General features: G+C 34.8%; 1 protein-coding gene across 3 annotated transcripts in view; it reads left to right on the top strand.

Annotated features, from left to right (window-relative positions):
* Positions 1-679: 679 nt before the first annotated feature.
* The window catches only part of SLO2 (slowpoke 2), a 36030-nt gene continuing 16566 nt past the window's right edge, over positions 680-20143 (top strand). For 2 of the 3 annotated variants that reach the window (XM_076523376.1, XM_076523375.1), the window contains exons 1-8: positions 680-883; positions 7370-7534; positions 8269-8489; positions 9360-9557; positions 9668-9894; positions 12067-12582; positions 15332-15493; positions 16390-16543. In XM_076523376.1, coding sequence (XP_076379491.1) covers positions 839-883; positions 7370-7534; positions 8269-8489; positions 9360-9557; positions 9668-9894; positions 12067-12582; positions 15332-15493; positions 16390-16543 — 1688 coding nt within the window. In that variant the 5' untranslated portion in view covers positions 680-838. Of the gene's footprint in view, positions 884-7369; positions 7535-8268; positions 8490-9359; positions 9558-9643; positions 9895-12066; positions 12583-15331; positions 15494-16389; positions 16544-20143 lie in introns of all 3 variants that reach the window. The other variant, XM_076523374.1, reaches the window with a different exon arrangement.

Raw genomic sequence — 20143 nt, 5'->3', positions numbered from 1 at the left:
TCGCAATCCGAAAATGGGGGTTGCCTGAGCTCGTTTGAAATAACTTTTTCCTTAGCGAAAATGCAATCCGCGGTTTCGTTCGCGAGTTAATAACGAAAAACAGCGACCAATGAGAGGCGAGATCAGCTGACGCGAGACAGCCGTGCCAATCAGCGGAACAGAGCTTCGCGCGCTCGTTGGCTGGGCCGCTTCGCGTCAGTCGTGCTCGCCTCTCATTGGTCACCGTTTTTCGTTAATAACTCGTAAACGAAGCCGCGGATCGCATTTCCGCTAAGGAAAAAGTTGCTTCAAATGACCCGAGGAATCCAGCATTCCCGGATTACGAGACATTTTTGGGCCACCCTGTAAATATAAATATAACCCTGTAAATAGGGTGCATAATCGAAACGCGGTGTTTGTGAATGCTGTTCGTTAGAGCGGCTCAATCTTCCGACGGTCTTCCACGTTTCCGCGATTCATTGCGCGTCGAAGACGAAAAGATCCCGGGATCCCGCAGCAAAAGATAATTGTACGATCGGTTTCAACGACTGCGACGTCGACGACGACGACGACGACAGGACGACAGGACGACGCGTTCAACGACGTAGGGTCGAATCACCGGCGCACAGACGCCGCGTTTTTGATCCCGGTGCCTCCCCGACGAGCTTTTTAATTCCGCGGAATACGATTCCATGCGACAGTTTTCGATTTAATTTCCAGCGTATGCGGGATCCAACACTTCCAGAGGGCGGGGCACAGGCATTTGAACCTGTTTCAAAGCACCTACTACGTCGTGGTCACGTTCTCTACGGTCGGCTACGGGGACTTCGTGCCTGACATCTGGCCTTCGCAGCTCTACATGGTCATCATGATCTGCGTCGCTCTCATCGTTCTACCGACACAGGTGCGTAATTAATTGTCGACTTCGGTATGGTAATTTAATGTGTGTAAAAAGGTGTGACGGAACGAGTTTGTTCCTATCACTGCGATCTTGACGACGAGTATACTCGTCGAACACAGGGTTAGTGTCGTTGGTCAAATATTGGATCGAAAAGACGGTTCTATTTTATGAAATTAACAATTTTATTGTTTTATATAACATTACATATTTTATTGTTATTATATATTATATAACATATATATTATATTATTGTTTTATATAATATTATATATTTTATTGTTATTATACATTATATAACATATATATTATATTATTGTTTTATATAATATTATATATTTTATTGTTATTATATATTATATATAACATATATATTATATTATTGTTTTATATAATATTATATATTTTATTGTTATTATATATTATATATAACATATATATTATATTATTGTTTTATATAATATTATATATTGTATTATTATTATACATTATATAACGCAGGAAAAATCAAATACTTGTAAAAGTTAAAAATTCAAATTGTTGCTGTAGAGTAGTATTCAGCAAAGCAAGAAATTGTGATTCTTCTTCTAATCTTATTTTTATAACAACGTAAACAGCTTCGCGTACAGCATTGGCCTCAAAATATCCTAAACATTACAATTTAAACGGCCAATGGAATTTTAAGGCAGCATTTTACTAACATCGATTTTATTTAAAAAATACAGGGCTCCAAAATTTACGATCTTTGCCCATTTCTGTGAAAATGTGTCGCACTTGGTAATTTTTATCTCGGAAACTATTCGTTGGATCGAAATGTGCTTGCCTCAATTTTACTTGAAAAGGACCCACCTTTCCGAATCAATTTTAATCCAATCGAAAAGCTGTTTTCGCAGCGTTGAAAATTATAAACGAACTTTTATCTTGTTAAATGCCGGCTCGACGTCGCGTTCTGAAAAATTCGGAAAAAATGCTATCATATTCCGAGGATTTTTCTCTACGAAATTATGTTCTCCGTGGAATAATGCGTATCTCTTCTCCCCAAATTGTCCGTTTTTCTTTGCAAACTGAGAAACAATCGGAGCGAATTTACTGTATCGGCACAACAACGCCGGCGAAGCAACAATTTATTTTCGACGAATTATTCAATTCACCACTTTTGTTCCGTAAAATGACGAAACTCCCGTCCTTTATTTCCTCGACGAACGATCTGCATTTTGATTCAAGATTTCGCCGGATCATCGGCGACAGTCGCGTTTCGCTAAGCGTTAACGGAACACCGATTTAACGATCCCTTTTGTAGCTCTAATACAAAGCTGCGCAACACGAGAACAAAGTTCCGAAGGGATGAGAAAGTATTTGACATTTACTTGCCGTCGTTCCCGGTTCCAAAGAATATTTATCGCCCCGAGGATTGCCGGCGATATAAAACTTTTATTTCGCACTTAACAATGACTGGTATCGCGTGGAATGAAGAGTGTGTTACTTGGACGGTCGTAAAACGAGCATTAATACCGTTTTAACTACTACAATCCGCGGAACGGAAAGGGATAATCGCGACGAAAAAAGAAAAAACAAGAAAAAGAAAAAGCACCGATAAGAAAGAGAGGCGAACCGGCGGATACGCGCAACCGAATTCACCTTGAAGTTTATACGATTGCAAAAACACGATTAACCCTTGCGGTACGAGCGCGTTGTCCGCCGTGACACTCCCTCTGTACGGGGTGCCGCGCTGAAAATGCGCAGATAACGCAGGGTCAGTTCACTTTTGTACGAAGTTTTTCTGAAGCGTTAAGTAACGACTGTGCTTAATCCGTTTCTAAATCTTTCTTTAACCTTTTAGGCACGACGCGCTACTATAGTGGCTTTCGCGGATGTCATCTCTCTGGACGACGCGCCGCTATAGTGGCTTACTCTAGTAGCTCGCTCGGTCATCGTTTGAATTAACACGTTGAATGCCACGGGGGTCACCGGTGACCCGCACTTAACTTGATGGTGACGCCATGGGGGCCATCGGTGACCGGCGCGCCCAAAATTGATAGAAATATATATAATTTCAAACAAATGTCAACATCTAAAATTTTGTATTATTACCATCGTCAATTCGAACAGCGACCCCTGTCGCAATTAACATGTCAAACATGGTTATATATTATATATTATATATTATATATTATATATTATATATTATATATTATATATTATATATTATATATTATATATTATATATTATATATTATATATTATATATTATTATATATTATTATAATATTGTTACGGCGACTTGTCCAAATCAAGTCGCTGTAATGTGAAACTGCCCTGTTGTGAACAACTCCTTAAAGAATAATAGAAGAGAGGGGTTGTGCCACGGAGGTGTGTTATCAACGGACAATCGGAGAGTCGAGAACGGACCGTCGAGCGATCAACGTTTCAAATTCAAAGATCTCTAACATAATTGAATTGAGTTGTATTATAGTTTATGTACTTTATTGTAAATAAAATGCCGCGACGCGAGAGAAATATAGTAATTCGCAACAATATATTATTATATATTATATATTATATATTATATATTATTATATATTATATATTATATATTATTATATATTATATATTATTATATATTATATATTATATATTATATGTTATTATATATTATATATTATATATTATATATTATATATTATATATTATATATTATATATTATATATTATTATATATTATATATTATATATTATATATCATTATAATATATTATTATATTATATATTATATATTTCAACATTATATGTATCACATAAAAGAAAATTCATCGTGGCGCCACGGACAACTTTCGTAAAACCGGCGTGGCATTCAACGTGTTAAATAATCGTCTTCATATGCATTGTTTCGCACTTCTTTTGTCTTCACATCGATTTACAATATACAGACTTATCTTAACAATATAACTGTTAACAATATAACTGTATCGTAACAATATACAGACAGAATATACAGACACCCTTGTACAGTACATATCAGACTCTGCCGTCCAGAGAAATAGCCTCGCGCAGAATTCAGCCGTACCTAAACGGTTAAATGTTTCCTGTAAACATTCTGTAAAGAGCCTACAGAAATATGGCTTACATGGATGCCAGATGTATTCGGCACTCGTCCATATTGGTCATCAGATGGATGCCGGATATATCCGGCGCTCGTGCCGAAAGGGTTAATCCGGGCAGAAATGGCAGGTTAACGAATTCGCGCGTACACGCGGCGCACCGCCGCCGCCGTACAGAGTAAATTCTGTGCACGGTTAACGACGTTACTGAAACTCGAAATCTCCCCCTTTAGAATTGTGCTGTTCGCCGCGACAACCGCGACTTGTATCGCGGAGGCTGCTGTATGTTTTCCAGCTATGCAATTTCATTACCGTAACGTAATCAACTTTTTCAACGGGGAAGAAAATACGGCCGGCCTCGGAATAGGATATTTCATTCGGCTAAATTGCAATTATCGTTATAATTCGAACGAGATAATGCAGTTGCAAATATTGTTATCGCGGATAACGCGATAACCACGATGGCGTGACGGCGTTTTTTTATCGCGCACGCTCTAATTGGTGAAATAGTTTTCGCGAAAATCAAATTCGTTGATTCGTAAATTTTCTATAATCCTCATTTTTTTTGCGACATTCCGTAAAAGCTGCGAATTGGATCTTCCTGGAATTTTTAGGTCGACCTCTTTAGACCTCTTGTGACTAAATTTAACCTGAACATCGTGCTTTTTTAGTCCGATTTCATGCTGCGAAATTTCGCGATCCATTGTCTTTTCTTCGGGATCGATGAGTTTGTAAATTATGGTTTTCAATCGTCGCTTCACGCATCGAAGGGAAATCGGTCCATTTAAATATCTTAATTCGCTTTCATTTCTAAGCAAAGATTAGTATTTCCTGGTTTTAGGCTACTTAAACGTGTTTATAGTTGCAGTAAATTCTCCCTAATTAACCATCAGCTTGTCCATTACTGTATTCATCAGTCTGTTTGTTCATTTCTAAATTATATTATTATATTATAATCATATTATAATTATATTGTTATATTATAATCATATTATAATTATATTGTTATATTATAATCATATTATAATTATATTGTTATATTATAATCATATTATAATTATATTGTTATATTATAATCATATTATAATTATATTATTATATTATAATCATATTATAATTATATTGTTATATTATAATCATATTATAATTATATTGTTATATTATAATCATATTATAATTATATTATTATATTATAATCATATTATAATTATATTGTTATATTATAATCATATTATAATTATATTATTATATTATAATCATATTATAATTATATTATATTATACATATATTAATTATAGGAATTTTACTCCTATACTGTGTGATCCAATAAGAATTAACACTCGAGTATCTCCTATACAGGCTGTCCAAAAAGTCACAAATTTCCAAAAGGTTATATAATTGATAATTCTTAATTATTACAATTTATATAATTCTATTACAAGTTATACAATTTTATATATTTTTGTATACATCAGTTGTTACTATTGGTCCAGGATGATCAATGAACAAAAAATATTAACCCAGCTGCGTCCAAAAATGATCTAAAACTAACAGAGATATTTAATTGGTAATTCTTGTTGGACCACCCTGTATAATCGAAGCCGCTATTAATTCACAATAAAAACGCTCGATCGGTCCGCCGAACACAGGAAATTCGATCTTTTCCATTATAAATGCGCGCATAATTGCTCGGTAACGTTCTAGTCGACACTTCTTTCACGAGAACCAATTAATTCCCATCACCGGCGAACGCGTAATTAAATTGTCCGACGGGGGAATCGTAACCCGAATATGTTCTCTCCCACTTGTTTCCCGGGGATCATTGACTAATGACAGAGGATGCAGCCCAGGGCCGGCTGTCACGTTCTACCGGGAGAAGAGATGACAGTGATAACTATGCAATTCATCTGTCAAACCTGTCAGCCGCACACGATATACGAATGTTCCGCTGACAGAATATTCTTGAGACACATACCGGGATGATCGAAAATAATTCCACCGAATTTCTCTTGTAACGCGAACACGGCACAGCCGGGGAAGTCGAGAGAAATTACTGTATCATTGCAATTGCTAGCATTGTTATTAATTATCGCGGTGGTAAGGGCTTGATAATTGCCTGAGAGGTTTGCCAATTTGATTAGAATAAAATAAAATAAAAAATAGAATAGAATAGAAATACAATAGATATAGATATACATACATATATATATATATATATATATATATATATATATATAGAGAGAGAGAGAGAGAGAGAGAATAGAATTCTATATTATATTCTAATTCTATATTGTATTCTATTCTATTATATATCTATATCTATTGTATTCTATTTTTTATTTTATTTTAAATATAGATATAGAATAGAATTCTATATTATATTCTAATTCTATATTCTATTCTATTCTATTCTATTCTATTCTATTCTATTCTATATCTATATCTATCTATTCTAGATATAGAATAGAGTAGAATAGAATAAAATAAAAAGTCCGTCTTAAATAAAAATAATCGACGGACGTTGGCTGTCTCCCCTTCTTTTGCTAATGGAAAATAAGAAAAATATGTATAATAATAATAATAATAATATATATAAATAACTAAATAATAATATCTATATATAATTATAAAAAATATATATTAAATATATAATATTTAATATATATTGTAATATATGTATAATGTGTAATATATATATAATATATAATATAGTTAAATATATATAAATAAATAATATATATATAATTATAAAGAACAAGGAAAGATGATCGACGTCCGTTTTTCCGACGCTCGTGGGACTCTCGCTTTATCCGGCTACGCCATTTACAGTAATGTCTCCCTTACTGACGCTCGGATTGTCCACAAAAATGGACAATTTTGGAAAAAGAAGATACGATTGTTCGAGCCTTGTGGCTCGCTTTTGATGGCTATCGATGGTCAACAACTATAAAAACGAGTTGCAAGGCTCGAATAATCGTGTCTCCTCTTCCCAAACTGTCCATTTTTTTTTACACAATCTGAGCTTCTAATTCATACTAAACGTACGATTTGGCTTCAATTTCTCTCTGTCGAAACATACGATTAAGATTCAAATTTAGCAGATACAGCTGATCAAGCTTCAGATTCAGCCGATATTAGATGATATAGTTTCAAATTCAGCCGAAACGTATGATTTAGCTTCTAATTTAGACGAAACGTACGATTGGGTTCAAATTTTCAAAAAACATATGGTTTAGCTACGAATTTAGACTAAAAGTACGATTTGTCTTACAATTCTGACGAAACATACGATTAAGGGAGACATTACTCTATGTCTTCTAGCTTCTAAGAGTAATTTCATTGGTTGCTCTTTTTCGAGAATTCTAACACGAACTATATATTCTTGTTTCGACAGTTCGAGCAGCTCGCGTTCACGTGGATGGAAAGGCAGAAGCTAGGCGGCTCGTACTCTTCGCACCGCGCGCAAAGCGAGAAACACGTGGTAGTTTGTAGCACAACACTGCAAGCGGACACAATTATGGATTTTTTGAACGAATTTTACGCCCACCCATTGCTGCAGGTAAGAGACGCGTGCAATAATTGCAACTCGCCTCCGTTTATTGTTGCATCGTACGAAATGGGCGAAACGCTGGCCGTTTATTAATTAACCAGTTCCCACATTAGGTAACTGTGACGGAAAATTCGCCTATTTACCCCGGAGACTCGATATTTCTTTTTATAGAAAAAAAAGTAAAAACAACGAAGTGTGCAGGATACATATCAATGTAATATAATTACATAAATAAATATCAATGTGCAGGATACATAAAAAATGAGCCACAATAAAAAATGGTTTAAATATTCGCTTTGATATTATACCTATCACGATAACAAAAATATTATTATTCCCTCTGAGTTATGTAGAGATTTTAGATTTGGAAGATATTATAATTATTACTAAAAAAAAGTGACGCACACAAAATACTGCACGTCTAATAACAACAATTGGAAACAAAGATCTCTTTTCGTAGAGTTTAGTTTGCCGGTTTACCGGACACTGATATATATATATAGTAGTATAGTATATAGTAGTATATATACTATACTATATATATATATATATATATATATATATATATATATATATATATATATTAATTATAATTAATATATATATAATTTTCAAGACCTATGGAGCGGTCGTGAAAGTGTCAAAAGGGGGTTGGAGTGAAGTTCATATTAGTAGCAATAAATTTCAAACACAGTGAATATATATGTCCTACAAAAGACTGCACTGTTTCTTGTTACATTCAGGATTACTACGTGGTATTACTATCGCCGATGGAACTGGATACCACAATGCGAATGATTTTACAGGTGCCTATCTGGGCACAAAGGGTCATTTATATTCAAGGCTCGTGTCTCAAAGACAACGATTTAACCAGGGCCAGGATGAACGAGGCGGAAGCGTGCTTCGTTCTTGCAGCGAGAAATTATGCGGACAAGACCGCCGCCGATGAACATACGATTCTCAGGTCAGTTGAATGTAACAGTCGCTGGTGATAAAACTGCAGATTGCACAGTGATCTGGCCAAAGGTCAAGATTTTGTTCGATTTTTCCGACACTTTATAATTAGGTGGAATTTCAATGCGAAATTGGAAAATGAAAAAGTTCAGTTTTAAAATAACTACTTCAGTGCGTAGTATGCAATATAACTTAAAATGTGATTTATATCTTATAATATTATAATAAATTATAATATTTATATCTTATATCTCATATTCTTTGTAATATTACATATTACATATTATATATATATATATATATATATATATATAATATTACAAAGTAATAATATTACTTTGTAATAATATTACAAAGAATATGAGATATAAGATATAAATATATTATAATTTATTATAATATTATAAGATATAAATCACATATATATAACACTTTAATGGCCGCTCATTAATAATTAATAATTAACCCTTTGCACTCGAAGCCATTTTAACTGTAAATCTAAATTAACTTTTCTGACTTTTCTGACTTATAATATTTCCATTTTATATGACAAAGTGCATTTTTCATGCATATGAAATTGAATCTTTTTCAATAGGAAGACATTATTGTACAGTAATGCCTCTCTAACTGACGCTCAGATTGTCCACAAAAGTGGACAATTTGGGAACAACAGATAAGATTATTCGAGCCTGGTAGCTCGTTTTTTAATAGTTGTTGACAATTTGTAAGTATAAAACGAACCGCAAGGCTCGAATAATCGTATCCGCTCTTCCCAAATTGTCCATTTCCGTGGACAATCCGAGCGCCAATTAGAGAGACATTACGATACACGCCTCGAACAATTGTTTCACCGAACAATTTCTTTTGCCGTGAACGACAGGTCGTGGGCAGTGAAGGACTTTGCACCAAATGTTCCTCAATACGTTCAAATCTTCCGTCCGGAAAACAAGCTTCACGTGAAGTTCGCTGAGCACGTTGTGTGCGAAGACGAATTCAAATATGCTCTGTTAGCGAACAACTGTACGTGTCCCGGCGCGTCGACCCTGGTCACCCTTCTGCTGCACACCTCCAGAGGACAGTAAGTTAACAAAACGGAGACATAGGCGGCGGTTCAAGGGCGGTGTGATCGGATGTGCCGAGGTATTTAGCAAAAATTTTTAAAAGAGATTATTCATTTTTCACTTTCAGAGAGGGACAACAGTCGCAGGAGGAGTGGCACAGGCTCTACGGAAAATGCTCCGGCAACGAGATTTATCACATTATTCTAGGGGATTCGCGGTTTTTCGGCGAGTACGAGGGCAAATCCTTCACTTACGCGTCCTTTCACAGCCATCGGAAATACGGGGTAGCATTGGTCGCCGTCAGGCCGGCGGAACTTCCCGAATTTTACGAAGATACGATCCTCCTGAATCCCGGTAACGATGTTCCACTTTGTCATTGTACTCTCGTTTGGAAACGAAATATATGCTTCGCGTATTTCTCGACGATTTTTGAAAAATGTTTCTCGCAGCTTTTTGCAAATTAACCGTCGAAGATGTGGAATCGGACAATTCTCAGATGTACAACCCCTGGTAAAAAGTATTCGTCCACCTTTCAAAATGCGACAACTTTTCTTTCAAACTAGTCTAACCGACTCGAATCTAATTAATTAATTAATTAATCTTTCTATCTTTGCATGGCTGCAGCTTCAACAGATTTCAATGAAATTTTCGGTTTGCTTATAAATTATCAACTACTCTAATCGACTCGAATCTAATTAATTAATTAATCTTTCCTTCTTTGAGTGACAGTAGCTTCAACCGATTTTAATGAAATTTTCGGTTTGCGTATAAATTATCAACTACTCTAATCGACTCGAATCTAATTAATTAATGAATCTTTCCATCTTTGAGTGACAGTAGCTTCAACCGATTTCAATGAAATGTTCAGTTTGCGTATAAATTATCAACTACTCTAATCGACTCGAATCTAATTAATTAATTAATCTTTCCATCTTTGAGTGACAGTAGCTTCAACCGATTTCAATGAAATGTTCAGTTTGCGTATAAATTATCAACTACTCTAATCGACTCGAATGTAATTAATTAATTAATCTTTCCATCTTTGAGTGACAGTAGCTTCAACCGATTTCAATGAAATGTTCAGTTTGCGTATAAATTATCAACTACTCTAATCGACTCGAATCTAATTAATTAATTAATCTTTCCATCTTTGAGTGGCCGTAGCTTCAACAGATTTCAATTAAATATTCAGTTTGCGTATAAATTATCAACTACTCTAATCGACTCGAATCTAATTAACTAATTAATCTTTCCATCTTTGAGTGGCTGTAGCTTCAACAGATTTCAATTAAATATTCAGTTTGCGTATAAATTATCAACTACTCTAATCGACTCGAATCTAATTAATTAATTAATCTTTCCATCTTTGAGTGACTATAGTTTCAACCAATTTGAATGAAATTTTCATATAAATTATCGAGGTGTACCAAACGCATTATTTAAATATTCGTTTCCGGTTCAGATAAAATTAATGAAATAATGTGAAATCGGACAATTTTCAGATGTACAACCCCTGGCAAAAAGTATTCGTCCACCTCTCAAAATACGACAACTTTGTTCAAACTACTCTAATCGACTCGAATCTAATTAATTAATCTTTTCATCTTTGAGTAGCTGTAACCTCAACCAATTTCAATGAAATTTTCATTATTATTTTCATACAAATTATCGAGATGTACCAAACGCATTATTTAAATATTCGTTCCCGGTTCCAATAAAAAAGTTAAAAAAAAACGAGCACTTTTATCTCCTATTGTAATATTGTATAACAGCAGAATTAAGAAAAAAAAGTATGCTAGTCATTGTACCGTAAACTAGTCCCATTAACGCTTAAAAAAAAAGATCCAAACCAGTTAGTCTTACTTAACACGTTCCGTGCCACGTGTACCATCGATGGGGTACACGCTTGCATGTTTACTTAGTGAACTGAACAAATTGTTTACAAGAAATTTAGAACCGAAGAATCAATTTCCACCGCAAGAATGGGCGTTGATAAGTTGTTGTTACGTTGTTATGTGTACGAGAATTAATAATTGCACGTAATACATCAAGTTTTAGTAAAATATCAAAGTGTGAAGATTCGAGTAAAAAAAGCTCCGCACGGAACGTGTTAATCAGTCTTTAGTTTGAAAAAAAGTGATCGCATTCTAAAAGACATTTATTGCGAATCTGGCCACCGCGGAGGTGGCGCAGATATGTTTCCTCGCCATTGTCGGCATACACAAAAAATTTAATACCTACCCCCCGACGGAACACCTACGAGGGGTCCGAACGTGGGTAAATCGCCGCCTTCGCTCATCGTTCATTAGGCTGGGTACGGAAGACCCAGTCTTGACTCCTTGTCCGTGTAAGGAGTTTTCAAGTTTGTTTTGAGTTGGGTAGGCCGTGCTACCTACTCCAACTGTGATTCTAAAAGACAATCGAATACTTTTCGCCAGTGGATATAGTAAAGAAATCGGTGCTGTAACGCAGAAATAATGTCCTCGTTTTCTCGGATTCTTGTCGCCACGCTTTCGCCGGGGAAAGGTCCGCGGCACATAATGAAGAAAACGGACACCTGCTACTACATGAGCATCACGAAGGAGGAAAACTCGGCGTTCGTCGTGGCGAACAATCAGGTGGGTGCCGCGGAGGGCACGCAGGTGGTGATCGAAACGAAAGGGGACGGCACGGTGAACGCGAACAGCGGTTCGACCGGGAACGCGACCAGCAACAGCAACAACGCGGCGTTGAACTGCGGTACAAGCGCCGGCACCACGACGACGACCACGACGATCTCGACCAGCTGCACGATCACCGGCGGTGATGGGAACGGTACAGCAAACAAACCCGCTGCCAACGAGCACGGTCGCTATTCCAACAGTTGTAACAATGCGCTGAACGAAACAGCTTGCAACAGGCAGGAGACGACCTGTACGGGGCCCCGTGGACAGAACGTGCACGGTACACAGGCTCACAGGGCCCCACAGGTTATTTTGCAGGTCCTCCCTAGCACGCCCACACCACTCGAACACCACAACATAATCGCATCCGATGTCCACCGTGAGTGTCGCATGCGCCTCGCTTTTCTCTTCTTTGTTTACCTATCTCTCTCAGTCTTTCTTGATTTTCTATCTTTCTTTCGTTCTTTCCTTCGTTCTTTCTTTCTTTCGTACTATCTTTCTTCCGGTCTTTCTTTTACAACATTCTCTCTTTACTTTTTTCGATACGTATCTGGACGATTGTTACTTCTTCTTAACTGTACATGTACGTTCTCTTCCGTTTTCTATACTCGATATGGCCACGTTCTGCTCTCACGTTTCGATTGTCGAGACGATCTGTGGATTATTCGGAATGATCTGTTGGCGATGGTGACTCGGTGAACGTATTAGCAGGTTGCATTGAAAGCCGTTTTTTGTTTATTCTTTTTTTTCTTTTCTTTTCTCGTTTCCTTGCAGTCGTTTTCGAAGAAATTTTGCGAATATTGATATATATAATGTTAATGTATTAATATAGATATTATTTATTATTATATGTTAATATTATATATATTATAATGTATTAATATATACATTATTTATTATTGTATATTAATATTATACATATTATAATATATTAATATACATACTATATATTATCTATTACTATTATATATATTATAACATATTAATATATTAATATGCATATTATATATTATCTATTAATATTATATATATTATAATATATTAATATATTAATATGCATATTATATATTATCTATTAATATTATATATATTATAATATATTAATATATTAATATGCATATTATATATTATCTATTAATATTATATATATTATAACATATTAATATATTAATATGCATATTATATATTATCTATTAATATTATATATATTATAATATATTAATATATTAATATGCATATTATATATTATCTATTAATATTATATATATTGTAATATATATAATATTGTTATATATATATTATAATATATATAATATTAATGTATATATATATTAATAGTATGATTGATTTATGTTTCCATGCAATCTAGTGTCACCGTATTCGTTTCGATGATTACATAAAATGCTGATCGGAACGTTTAAAGTTATGTGCTTGCGCTTGCATGTACAGCCGATTGCGCTTGTGCCATAACTTCTGGAACACAATACATGCAGCATATACAAAAATTACTAGCTACGGCTTTGGGAGATGAATTAATAATACATCAGCGTCAGTGTACATTTCTAAAAATAGACGACTGTCACTCTGCGAAATTTCACAAAATTTCGAATTTTATTTCAACCAAAGGCTTGGTAAACTTTCTCGAATATAGCAGACAATCATGTTTATGATAGTATAACACAGAACAAATACACCTGTGTTTACAATATATACACGATGAATTTGTTGTAACAATATTCATGAATGTTTCAAGTAACTTGCAGGGATAAAACTAAGTTCGGTGAAGTTACGAATATCGCGTTCTCATAATTATTTGCTATTATATTTACATACATGCGTATATGCTTATCGCTTGTGCACAACTACATCGGGCTTGACAAACGCAATTGTTCATCTAAAGATCTCTAGGACGTTGAGTTTGAAATCTGTTCTCGTTGGATAACGTAGAGTAGGAAATTGTTGCGTTCCTTTCGTTCTCTTGAAATTAGAGGAAGTTGTACTCGAATGCTGCATAAACTGCATCGCAGGAAGTATATCGCTTCATAGTATGGTTACTTTAGTTACGTTAAGTTGATGGGAAAATTCTAAATTTAGCCTTCAGAATGAAGCTTGATTGTCGTAGATATTGATATTGTGTGCTGTTACAAAAATGATGTGAGAGCAGATCTATATTTTCAGACATTAATGAACAGACTTAATGACTTGTAAAATGTGATTCTGTTTGTAGAAACAAACAAGCGTCAGAATATTCCAATCAACCAGCTAGCATCTTCGATAACGATCAAATACTAAATATTATAATGCTGTGATAACGAGGCATTCTTATTTTGCTTATGCGTGATATTGTTTAATCGCTATAATTATTACTAATCTCGCTCAAGATGCAATGCATTATTTGCCATAGTTTAACGAGTACAAAAAATGTTCTCCTTCGTCTGCGAAAATACTATTAAGACGAGCTGGAAGACGACTGTCGACTCATCGACGATATTAAAATTACGCGACGATGCCAAAATGTATTCGAACAGTAAATTTCGAATTTTCGATCAATTTTGGACCATAATTTCGTCGAAAGCTGCGCTTCTGCAATGGACCGGGACTCGTTTTAAAGTCGCAAACGTATACTTTCGTTCTTCTTTTTCGATGATATCTTCGCTTGTTTTAGTAGGCGAAGAACCGAAGATAGTTTGAAGATAGCTTGTCCTGAAAAAAAATGTTACGAGTTTAAATATTTTACAGTAAATTCTCTGCAATCGTCGCGCAGCTTGCAAAACGAAGAAGCCGCGAGGGTCGAAATAATCGTATCTCCTCTTCCCAAACGGTCCACAAGCTGAAGGACAATTGGAGAGAATTTACAGTATTTTGAAAACGTTACAAATTGAAGCGTTTCGTTTTGAACGGATCGCGAATTAAAACGCGTTGCCTTAAAAACGTAACGAAATGAAACATTTGAACACATATTCGTGCCGGTTTAATTCAATATTCGGTGCAATTCTTAAAATGTTATTCCGTTCGGAAAGGTTCCGCTTTCACAACGTGAAATATATTGTACCTCTAAAGTGATTATTCGAACGAGCAAATGTGATAATTTGATCGTGGTTATCCGTAACAAATCGACACTTTTATAGCAACGTATCTGGATCCAGGAGGATTCGGGGACTCGCGGCAATGTTTGAAGGACGGCGGATCATCGCCGCAGACGCCGATCACTGGAAATCACTTGGATGTGCCGCGTTCTCTCGATCCAAATCCCAATTTACTTAGTCCCGAGATTCTTACGCAAAGGGGAGGTAAGACCGAGCAAACTGTATCGCCGCAATTAATGGATACAAATACAGTTAACAATTGCAGCGTCCTTGTCCGAACATTTGTTTTTACGATATTCTGATATCCAAACGTTCTATTATCGAATTATAAGTTATAATAAGTCGATAAATTGAAGTAAATTAAATTAAAGTAAATTAAATTAAGGTCGATAAGTTATAAGTTATATAAGTCGAAAGTTATATTATCGAATCACTGTATTAATTAGGCAGCACAGAAATCGACTGAAATTTTTAGATAACAGAATGTTTCGGTATCAAGATATTGCGATAATATAATTATATAATATTATTATATTATTAATATATATAATATTATTATATTATTAATATATATAATATTATTATATTAATAATATATATAATATTATTACATTAATAATATATATAATATTATTATATTATTAATATATATAATATTATTATATAATATTATATATAATATTTAGATGTAATATTAATTTTCTGTATACTAATTTTCTAACTTACCCTTTGAACACCTTGTACATTGAGAAATTAATTGATCAACACCTTTTCCATTTTCGCGACTGTTCTATCGTCGATGATTACAACAATTCTGAGCCTCGTTCTGCAATTTTTCGAAACATACTTCTGAATATGTAATTTAAGAACGTCGATACAGAGAATAAATTCGATTCGTTCAAGCTATTAAAGAAGGAGAGAGAGAGGGAGAGAGAGAGAGATTCTCATCTCGTTGCTCGCATAATTTATGCAGAAAATTTGTGTCCCCGTAAAAAGATCCCCGCAGTCTAATAAACGCTCGAAAAAAAAATCAAGTTCGACGTTGGAACAGTTTTCGAGCTTCCTCCTCAAACGCCTATCTTTATTTAAATCGCATTCAGGAACCAGAAGGCCGAGCATCCTGCCTGTGCCGGACATGTTAACGAGCTCGACGTTGCATCTTCCTGGCCAGGAATCGCTGGACCACGAGGGCGACGAGTCCGAGGATGAAATGGACGACGACGTTCCGTGGAGGTCGCCGAGCGAGAAGATCGCGTGAGTATTCTGCAAATGCAATTTAATTGTCATCTCCTGCGTCATGTGCCCCATCCAGAGTGGCAACGGATCAAGGTATTCCAATACCTATAACTGGACACGAAATATTTTGAAATAACGAAACAACCGTTTCCCGCATCGTTAGTGACGTCAGATATTTTTTCTCTTTTTTTGGGTCCATCGTCTACAGATACTGGTCCCATTTTATACTACGAATAAATATGCTGTCGAGGCAATTTTTATTTCTCCAGTCGATTGAAAATTCTGTGTATTCTATGTGTATACAGGGTGCCCCAAAAATATTTGACAATTCGGAAATGAGTTCCTGAGCTCATTTGCAGAAACTTTTTCCTTAGCGAAAATGCGATCCGCGGCTTCGTTTACGAGTTATTAACGAAAAACAGCGACCAATGAGCGGCAAGATATGCTGGCGCGTGGCGGCCGAGCCAATGAGCGGAACTGGGCCATCGACCGCTAGTTGACTCGGCCCCGCCTCGCGCCAGCCGAGCTCGCCTCTCATTGGTCGCTGTTTTTCGTTAATAACTCGTTAACGGTGCCTCGGAGAAAATTTTTGCAAAGGAAAAAGTTGCTTCGAATGACCTCAAGAATGTTCTCATTCCTATGAAATCTACGCGTTGCTGTTACCGTACTTTGGATCTAAAGAATTGTTTCTCATTTAGCGCGAATTGATTGATTCATTCTGTTGCCACAGATCGATCCGTCTCGGCATAATTGCAAGCACAGTTTAGCGTTGTTTGTACTGCTTCGAATTGTGGTTCGAATATTTGGTGTCCAGTATAGTGTGCACGAGATTCTCGTGAACGCAAGAAACGAGTCGTCAGCGCTGGAAGTATATACACGCATACGTGCATACATTTCATACGCATATGTATATACATATATTACTGAATAGATATCTCTGCTGCGACTACAATTCTTCTCTTTGACAGATCTCTTTGATAGATGTAACGAAGCACGATCGTCAGATCCTCGAGAGCGAAACGATCCTGCACATTTTCGTGCACTTGCATGGCACGGTCTCTTATGCATCGGACGTATCTGTGTAAATCATTTATCGTGCCTCTATATACATATATACAGAGGTGCCATATACATGCGTATGTATATAGAGGTACATATTACGAATCGTGGTATAAACGGAGCAGAGTTGGGCACTGGTTATAATTTCTGGTCGATCAATCGATTAATGTTCACGATTGAAAAGAATCAAAAATCGCGATTGACTTATTAAATTATCGATTATTGATTGTCTGGACATCTCTTTAATTAAATTAAAAAGTTAAATTATAATATATATAAATAAAATTAAATTAAATTAAAAAATTGAATTGGATTGAATTGGATTGAATTGAGTTGAATTGGATTGAATTGAATTGAATTGAATTGAATTGAAGTTGCTATTTAAATGATTAATCCCTAATTAACAACGTAAATCGTTTATTACTCTCCTTTAGCTTAAAGTCTAAATTAAATCGAAATACTTTAAAATCGAAATGATTATGCTTTTAAATCGAAATGATTTATGGTTCCAGTGAATTACGCGCGTCAGAAATATTTTTGCTATTCTCGTTGTTTCGATCGATGCACGAATTGCGATAATGACGAACGCTACTTATTTCGTCATTGAACCAATTGATTATCGAACAGCTACTACGGTTAACTACGATGGTATGTTAATTAAATTGAACGATCGGTCGTTAATTGCGATTCGAAAATCGACTATTTAAATTCTAACGGTTGATCGTTAACAACGGTAAATATTGCCCAACTCTGCAAACAGTAGTCGGGAATATTCTATGCAGCTCAATGTGAAATGTGAACGGCGAAATAATTTTTTACAGTATGAAGCGTCATTTCCGAGGAGAACGAAATCGATAACGATAATTGACTAAAACTTTTCAGTGGAGCAGACGGTCAATATTTCAAACAATATCCAAAGTAAACACGGCGAATCGAACCGGCTCCACACGGCCATCCGTTAGATTGCTTTGTTCATCAACTTTTCTGCTAATATTTTCTGTTTATTCAAAATTTTCTGTCGAACTGTCGATTATTTCCGGGCCTCAAATGTATTAACCAACGCAGCAAATTTCTCTCTAATTGACGCTGAGATTGTACGCGAAAACGGACAATTTGGGAAAGGGAGATTCGATTATTATTATTGTTATTATTATTATTATTATTATTATTATTATTATTATTATTATTATTGTTGTTGTTGTTGTTGTTGTTGTTGTTGTTGTTGTTGTTGTTGTTGTTGTTATTAAACGAGCCACGAGGTTCGAATAATCGTACCTCTTTTCTTCCAAATTGTAATTTAGAAAAAATTGAGTAATATTATTAGTAATATTATTATACATATATTTTATTACAATTTTTGTATTAAGTAATATTTATTTATTTTATTTTATTACAATCTATGTGTATATAATATACTGATATATCATAATATTAATATTTTAATAATATACTAATATGTAATATTAAATATAATAATATATAATAATAATATAATAGTATACACAATAATATAATAAATATAATAATAATATTCCAAATTGTCCGTTTTTGTTTGTCAATTAGGGGAATTTACTGTAATTGCTCTTATTAAGGGTAAGTACCGACGGTAAACAAGCGCGCTGTCTATAAAAAAAAACAGTTGCACGAGTAATTCCTAGCGGAAATAGTAATTATGTCAGGCATCAATTTAATTAACGTTAGAAGCCGAAACTTCGTACGATAAAAAATTATTGTATTACGTTGAGTGGGTTTTGAGCGATAGAACTTTCCTCGGCTTACGTGTATACATCACGATTCGCAAACTATCCTGCGTATTAAGATCGTTTGTATCGATATCAGCAAGAAAATATTGGTTTTAATTAATTATATAATTAATTGAATAAGAACGAACTTATTTAACTAATTATTCCAAAAGATATTATCGATTTCTATTATTTCCCGTTTTTACATCTCGTTATGTAAATCATTGTTATTACTTCTGTTTGCCGAAAAAACACAAAAGCAATGAAAACTACAGCAAACACATTTGGTATAGTTTCACTCGGCAAGAAAATGATTTACACTTTTCTGTATCGTCTTCTTCGACGAACTTTGAATTCTATATAATACATAAATTCTAATAAATTCTTTTTCCAGTGGAATACATTTTACATTGTATTTTTTTATACTTTGTGCATTGATATCGATAAAGAGTAATTGATAAGGTAGGGATCTATTATAATATCTACCGCAAAGTAGGTTTCAGTGACCTCTCACAGAGTTGGACACAAACTTAACACTCTGTTGATAACGTCGCGATCGACAGGGGTCGCATGGTCGCGTAACTTTTGAACGTTTCAAAATTCTTAGACAAAATTTGAGGCTTTAAGTCTATGTTTATCGAGTCGTCCCACGATTAATGTCATTTTATATCTTACTTTAAATAAAAATTCCAACGTGGATGCTGTGGAATGCACTTAAATCAGAAGTTTTTCGAAACACATCTGTGGCATTCTATGCTGTTCGAATTTGAAAAATGCAGTACAATTAAGGATACTGTGAACAGTTTTGTGAAATATA

Source organism: Megalopta genalis, chromosome 6 (genome assembly GCF_051020955.1).
Source record: "Megalopta genalis isolate 19385.01 chromosome 6, iyMegGena1_principal, whole genome shotgun sequence".
Lineage (NCBI taxonomy): Eukaryota > Metazoa > Arthropoda > Insecta > Hymenoptera > Halictidae > Megalopta > Megalopta genalis.
Note: the sequence above shows the minus strand (reverse complement) of the source record. Positions and strands in the feature narration are given on the sequence as shown.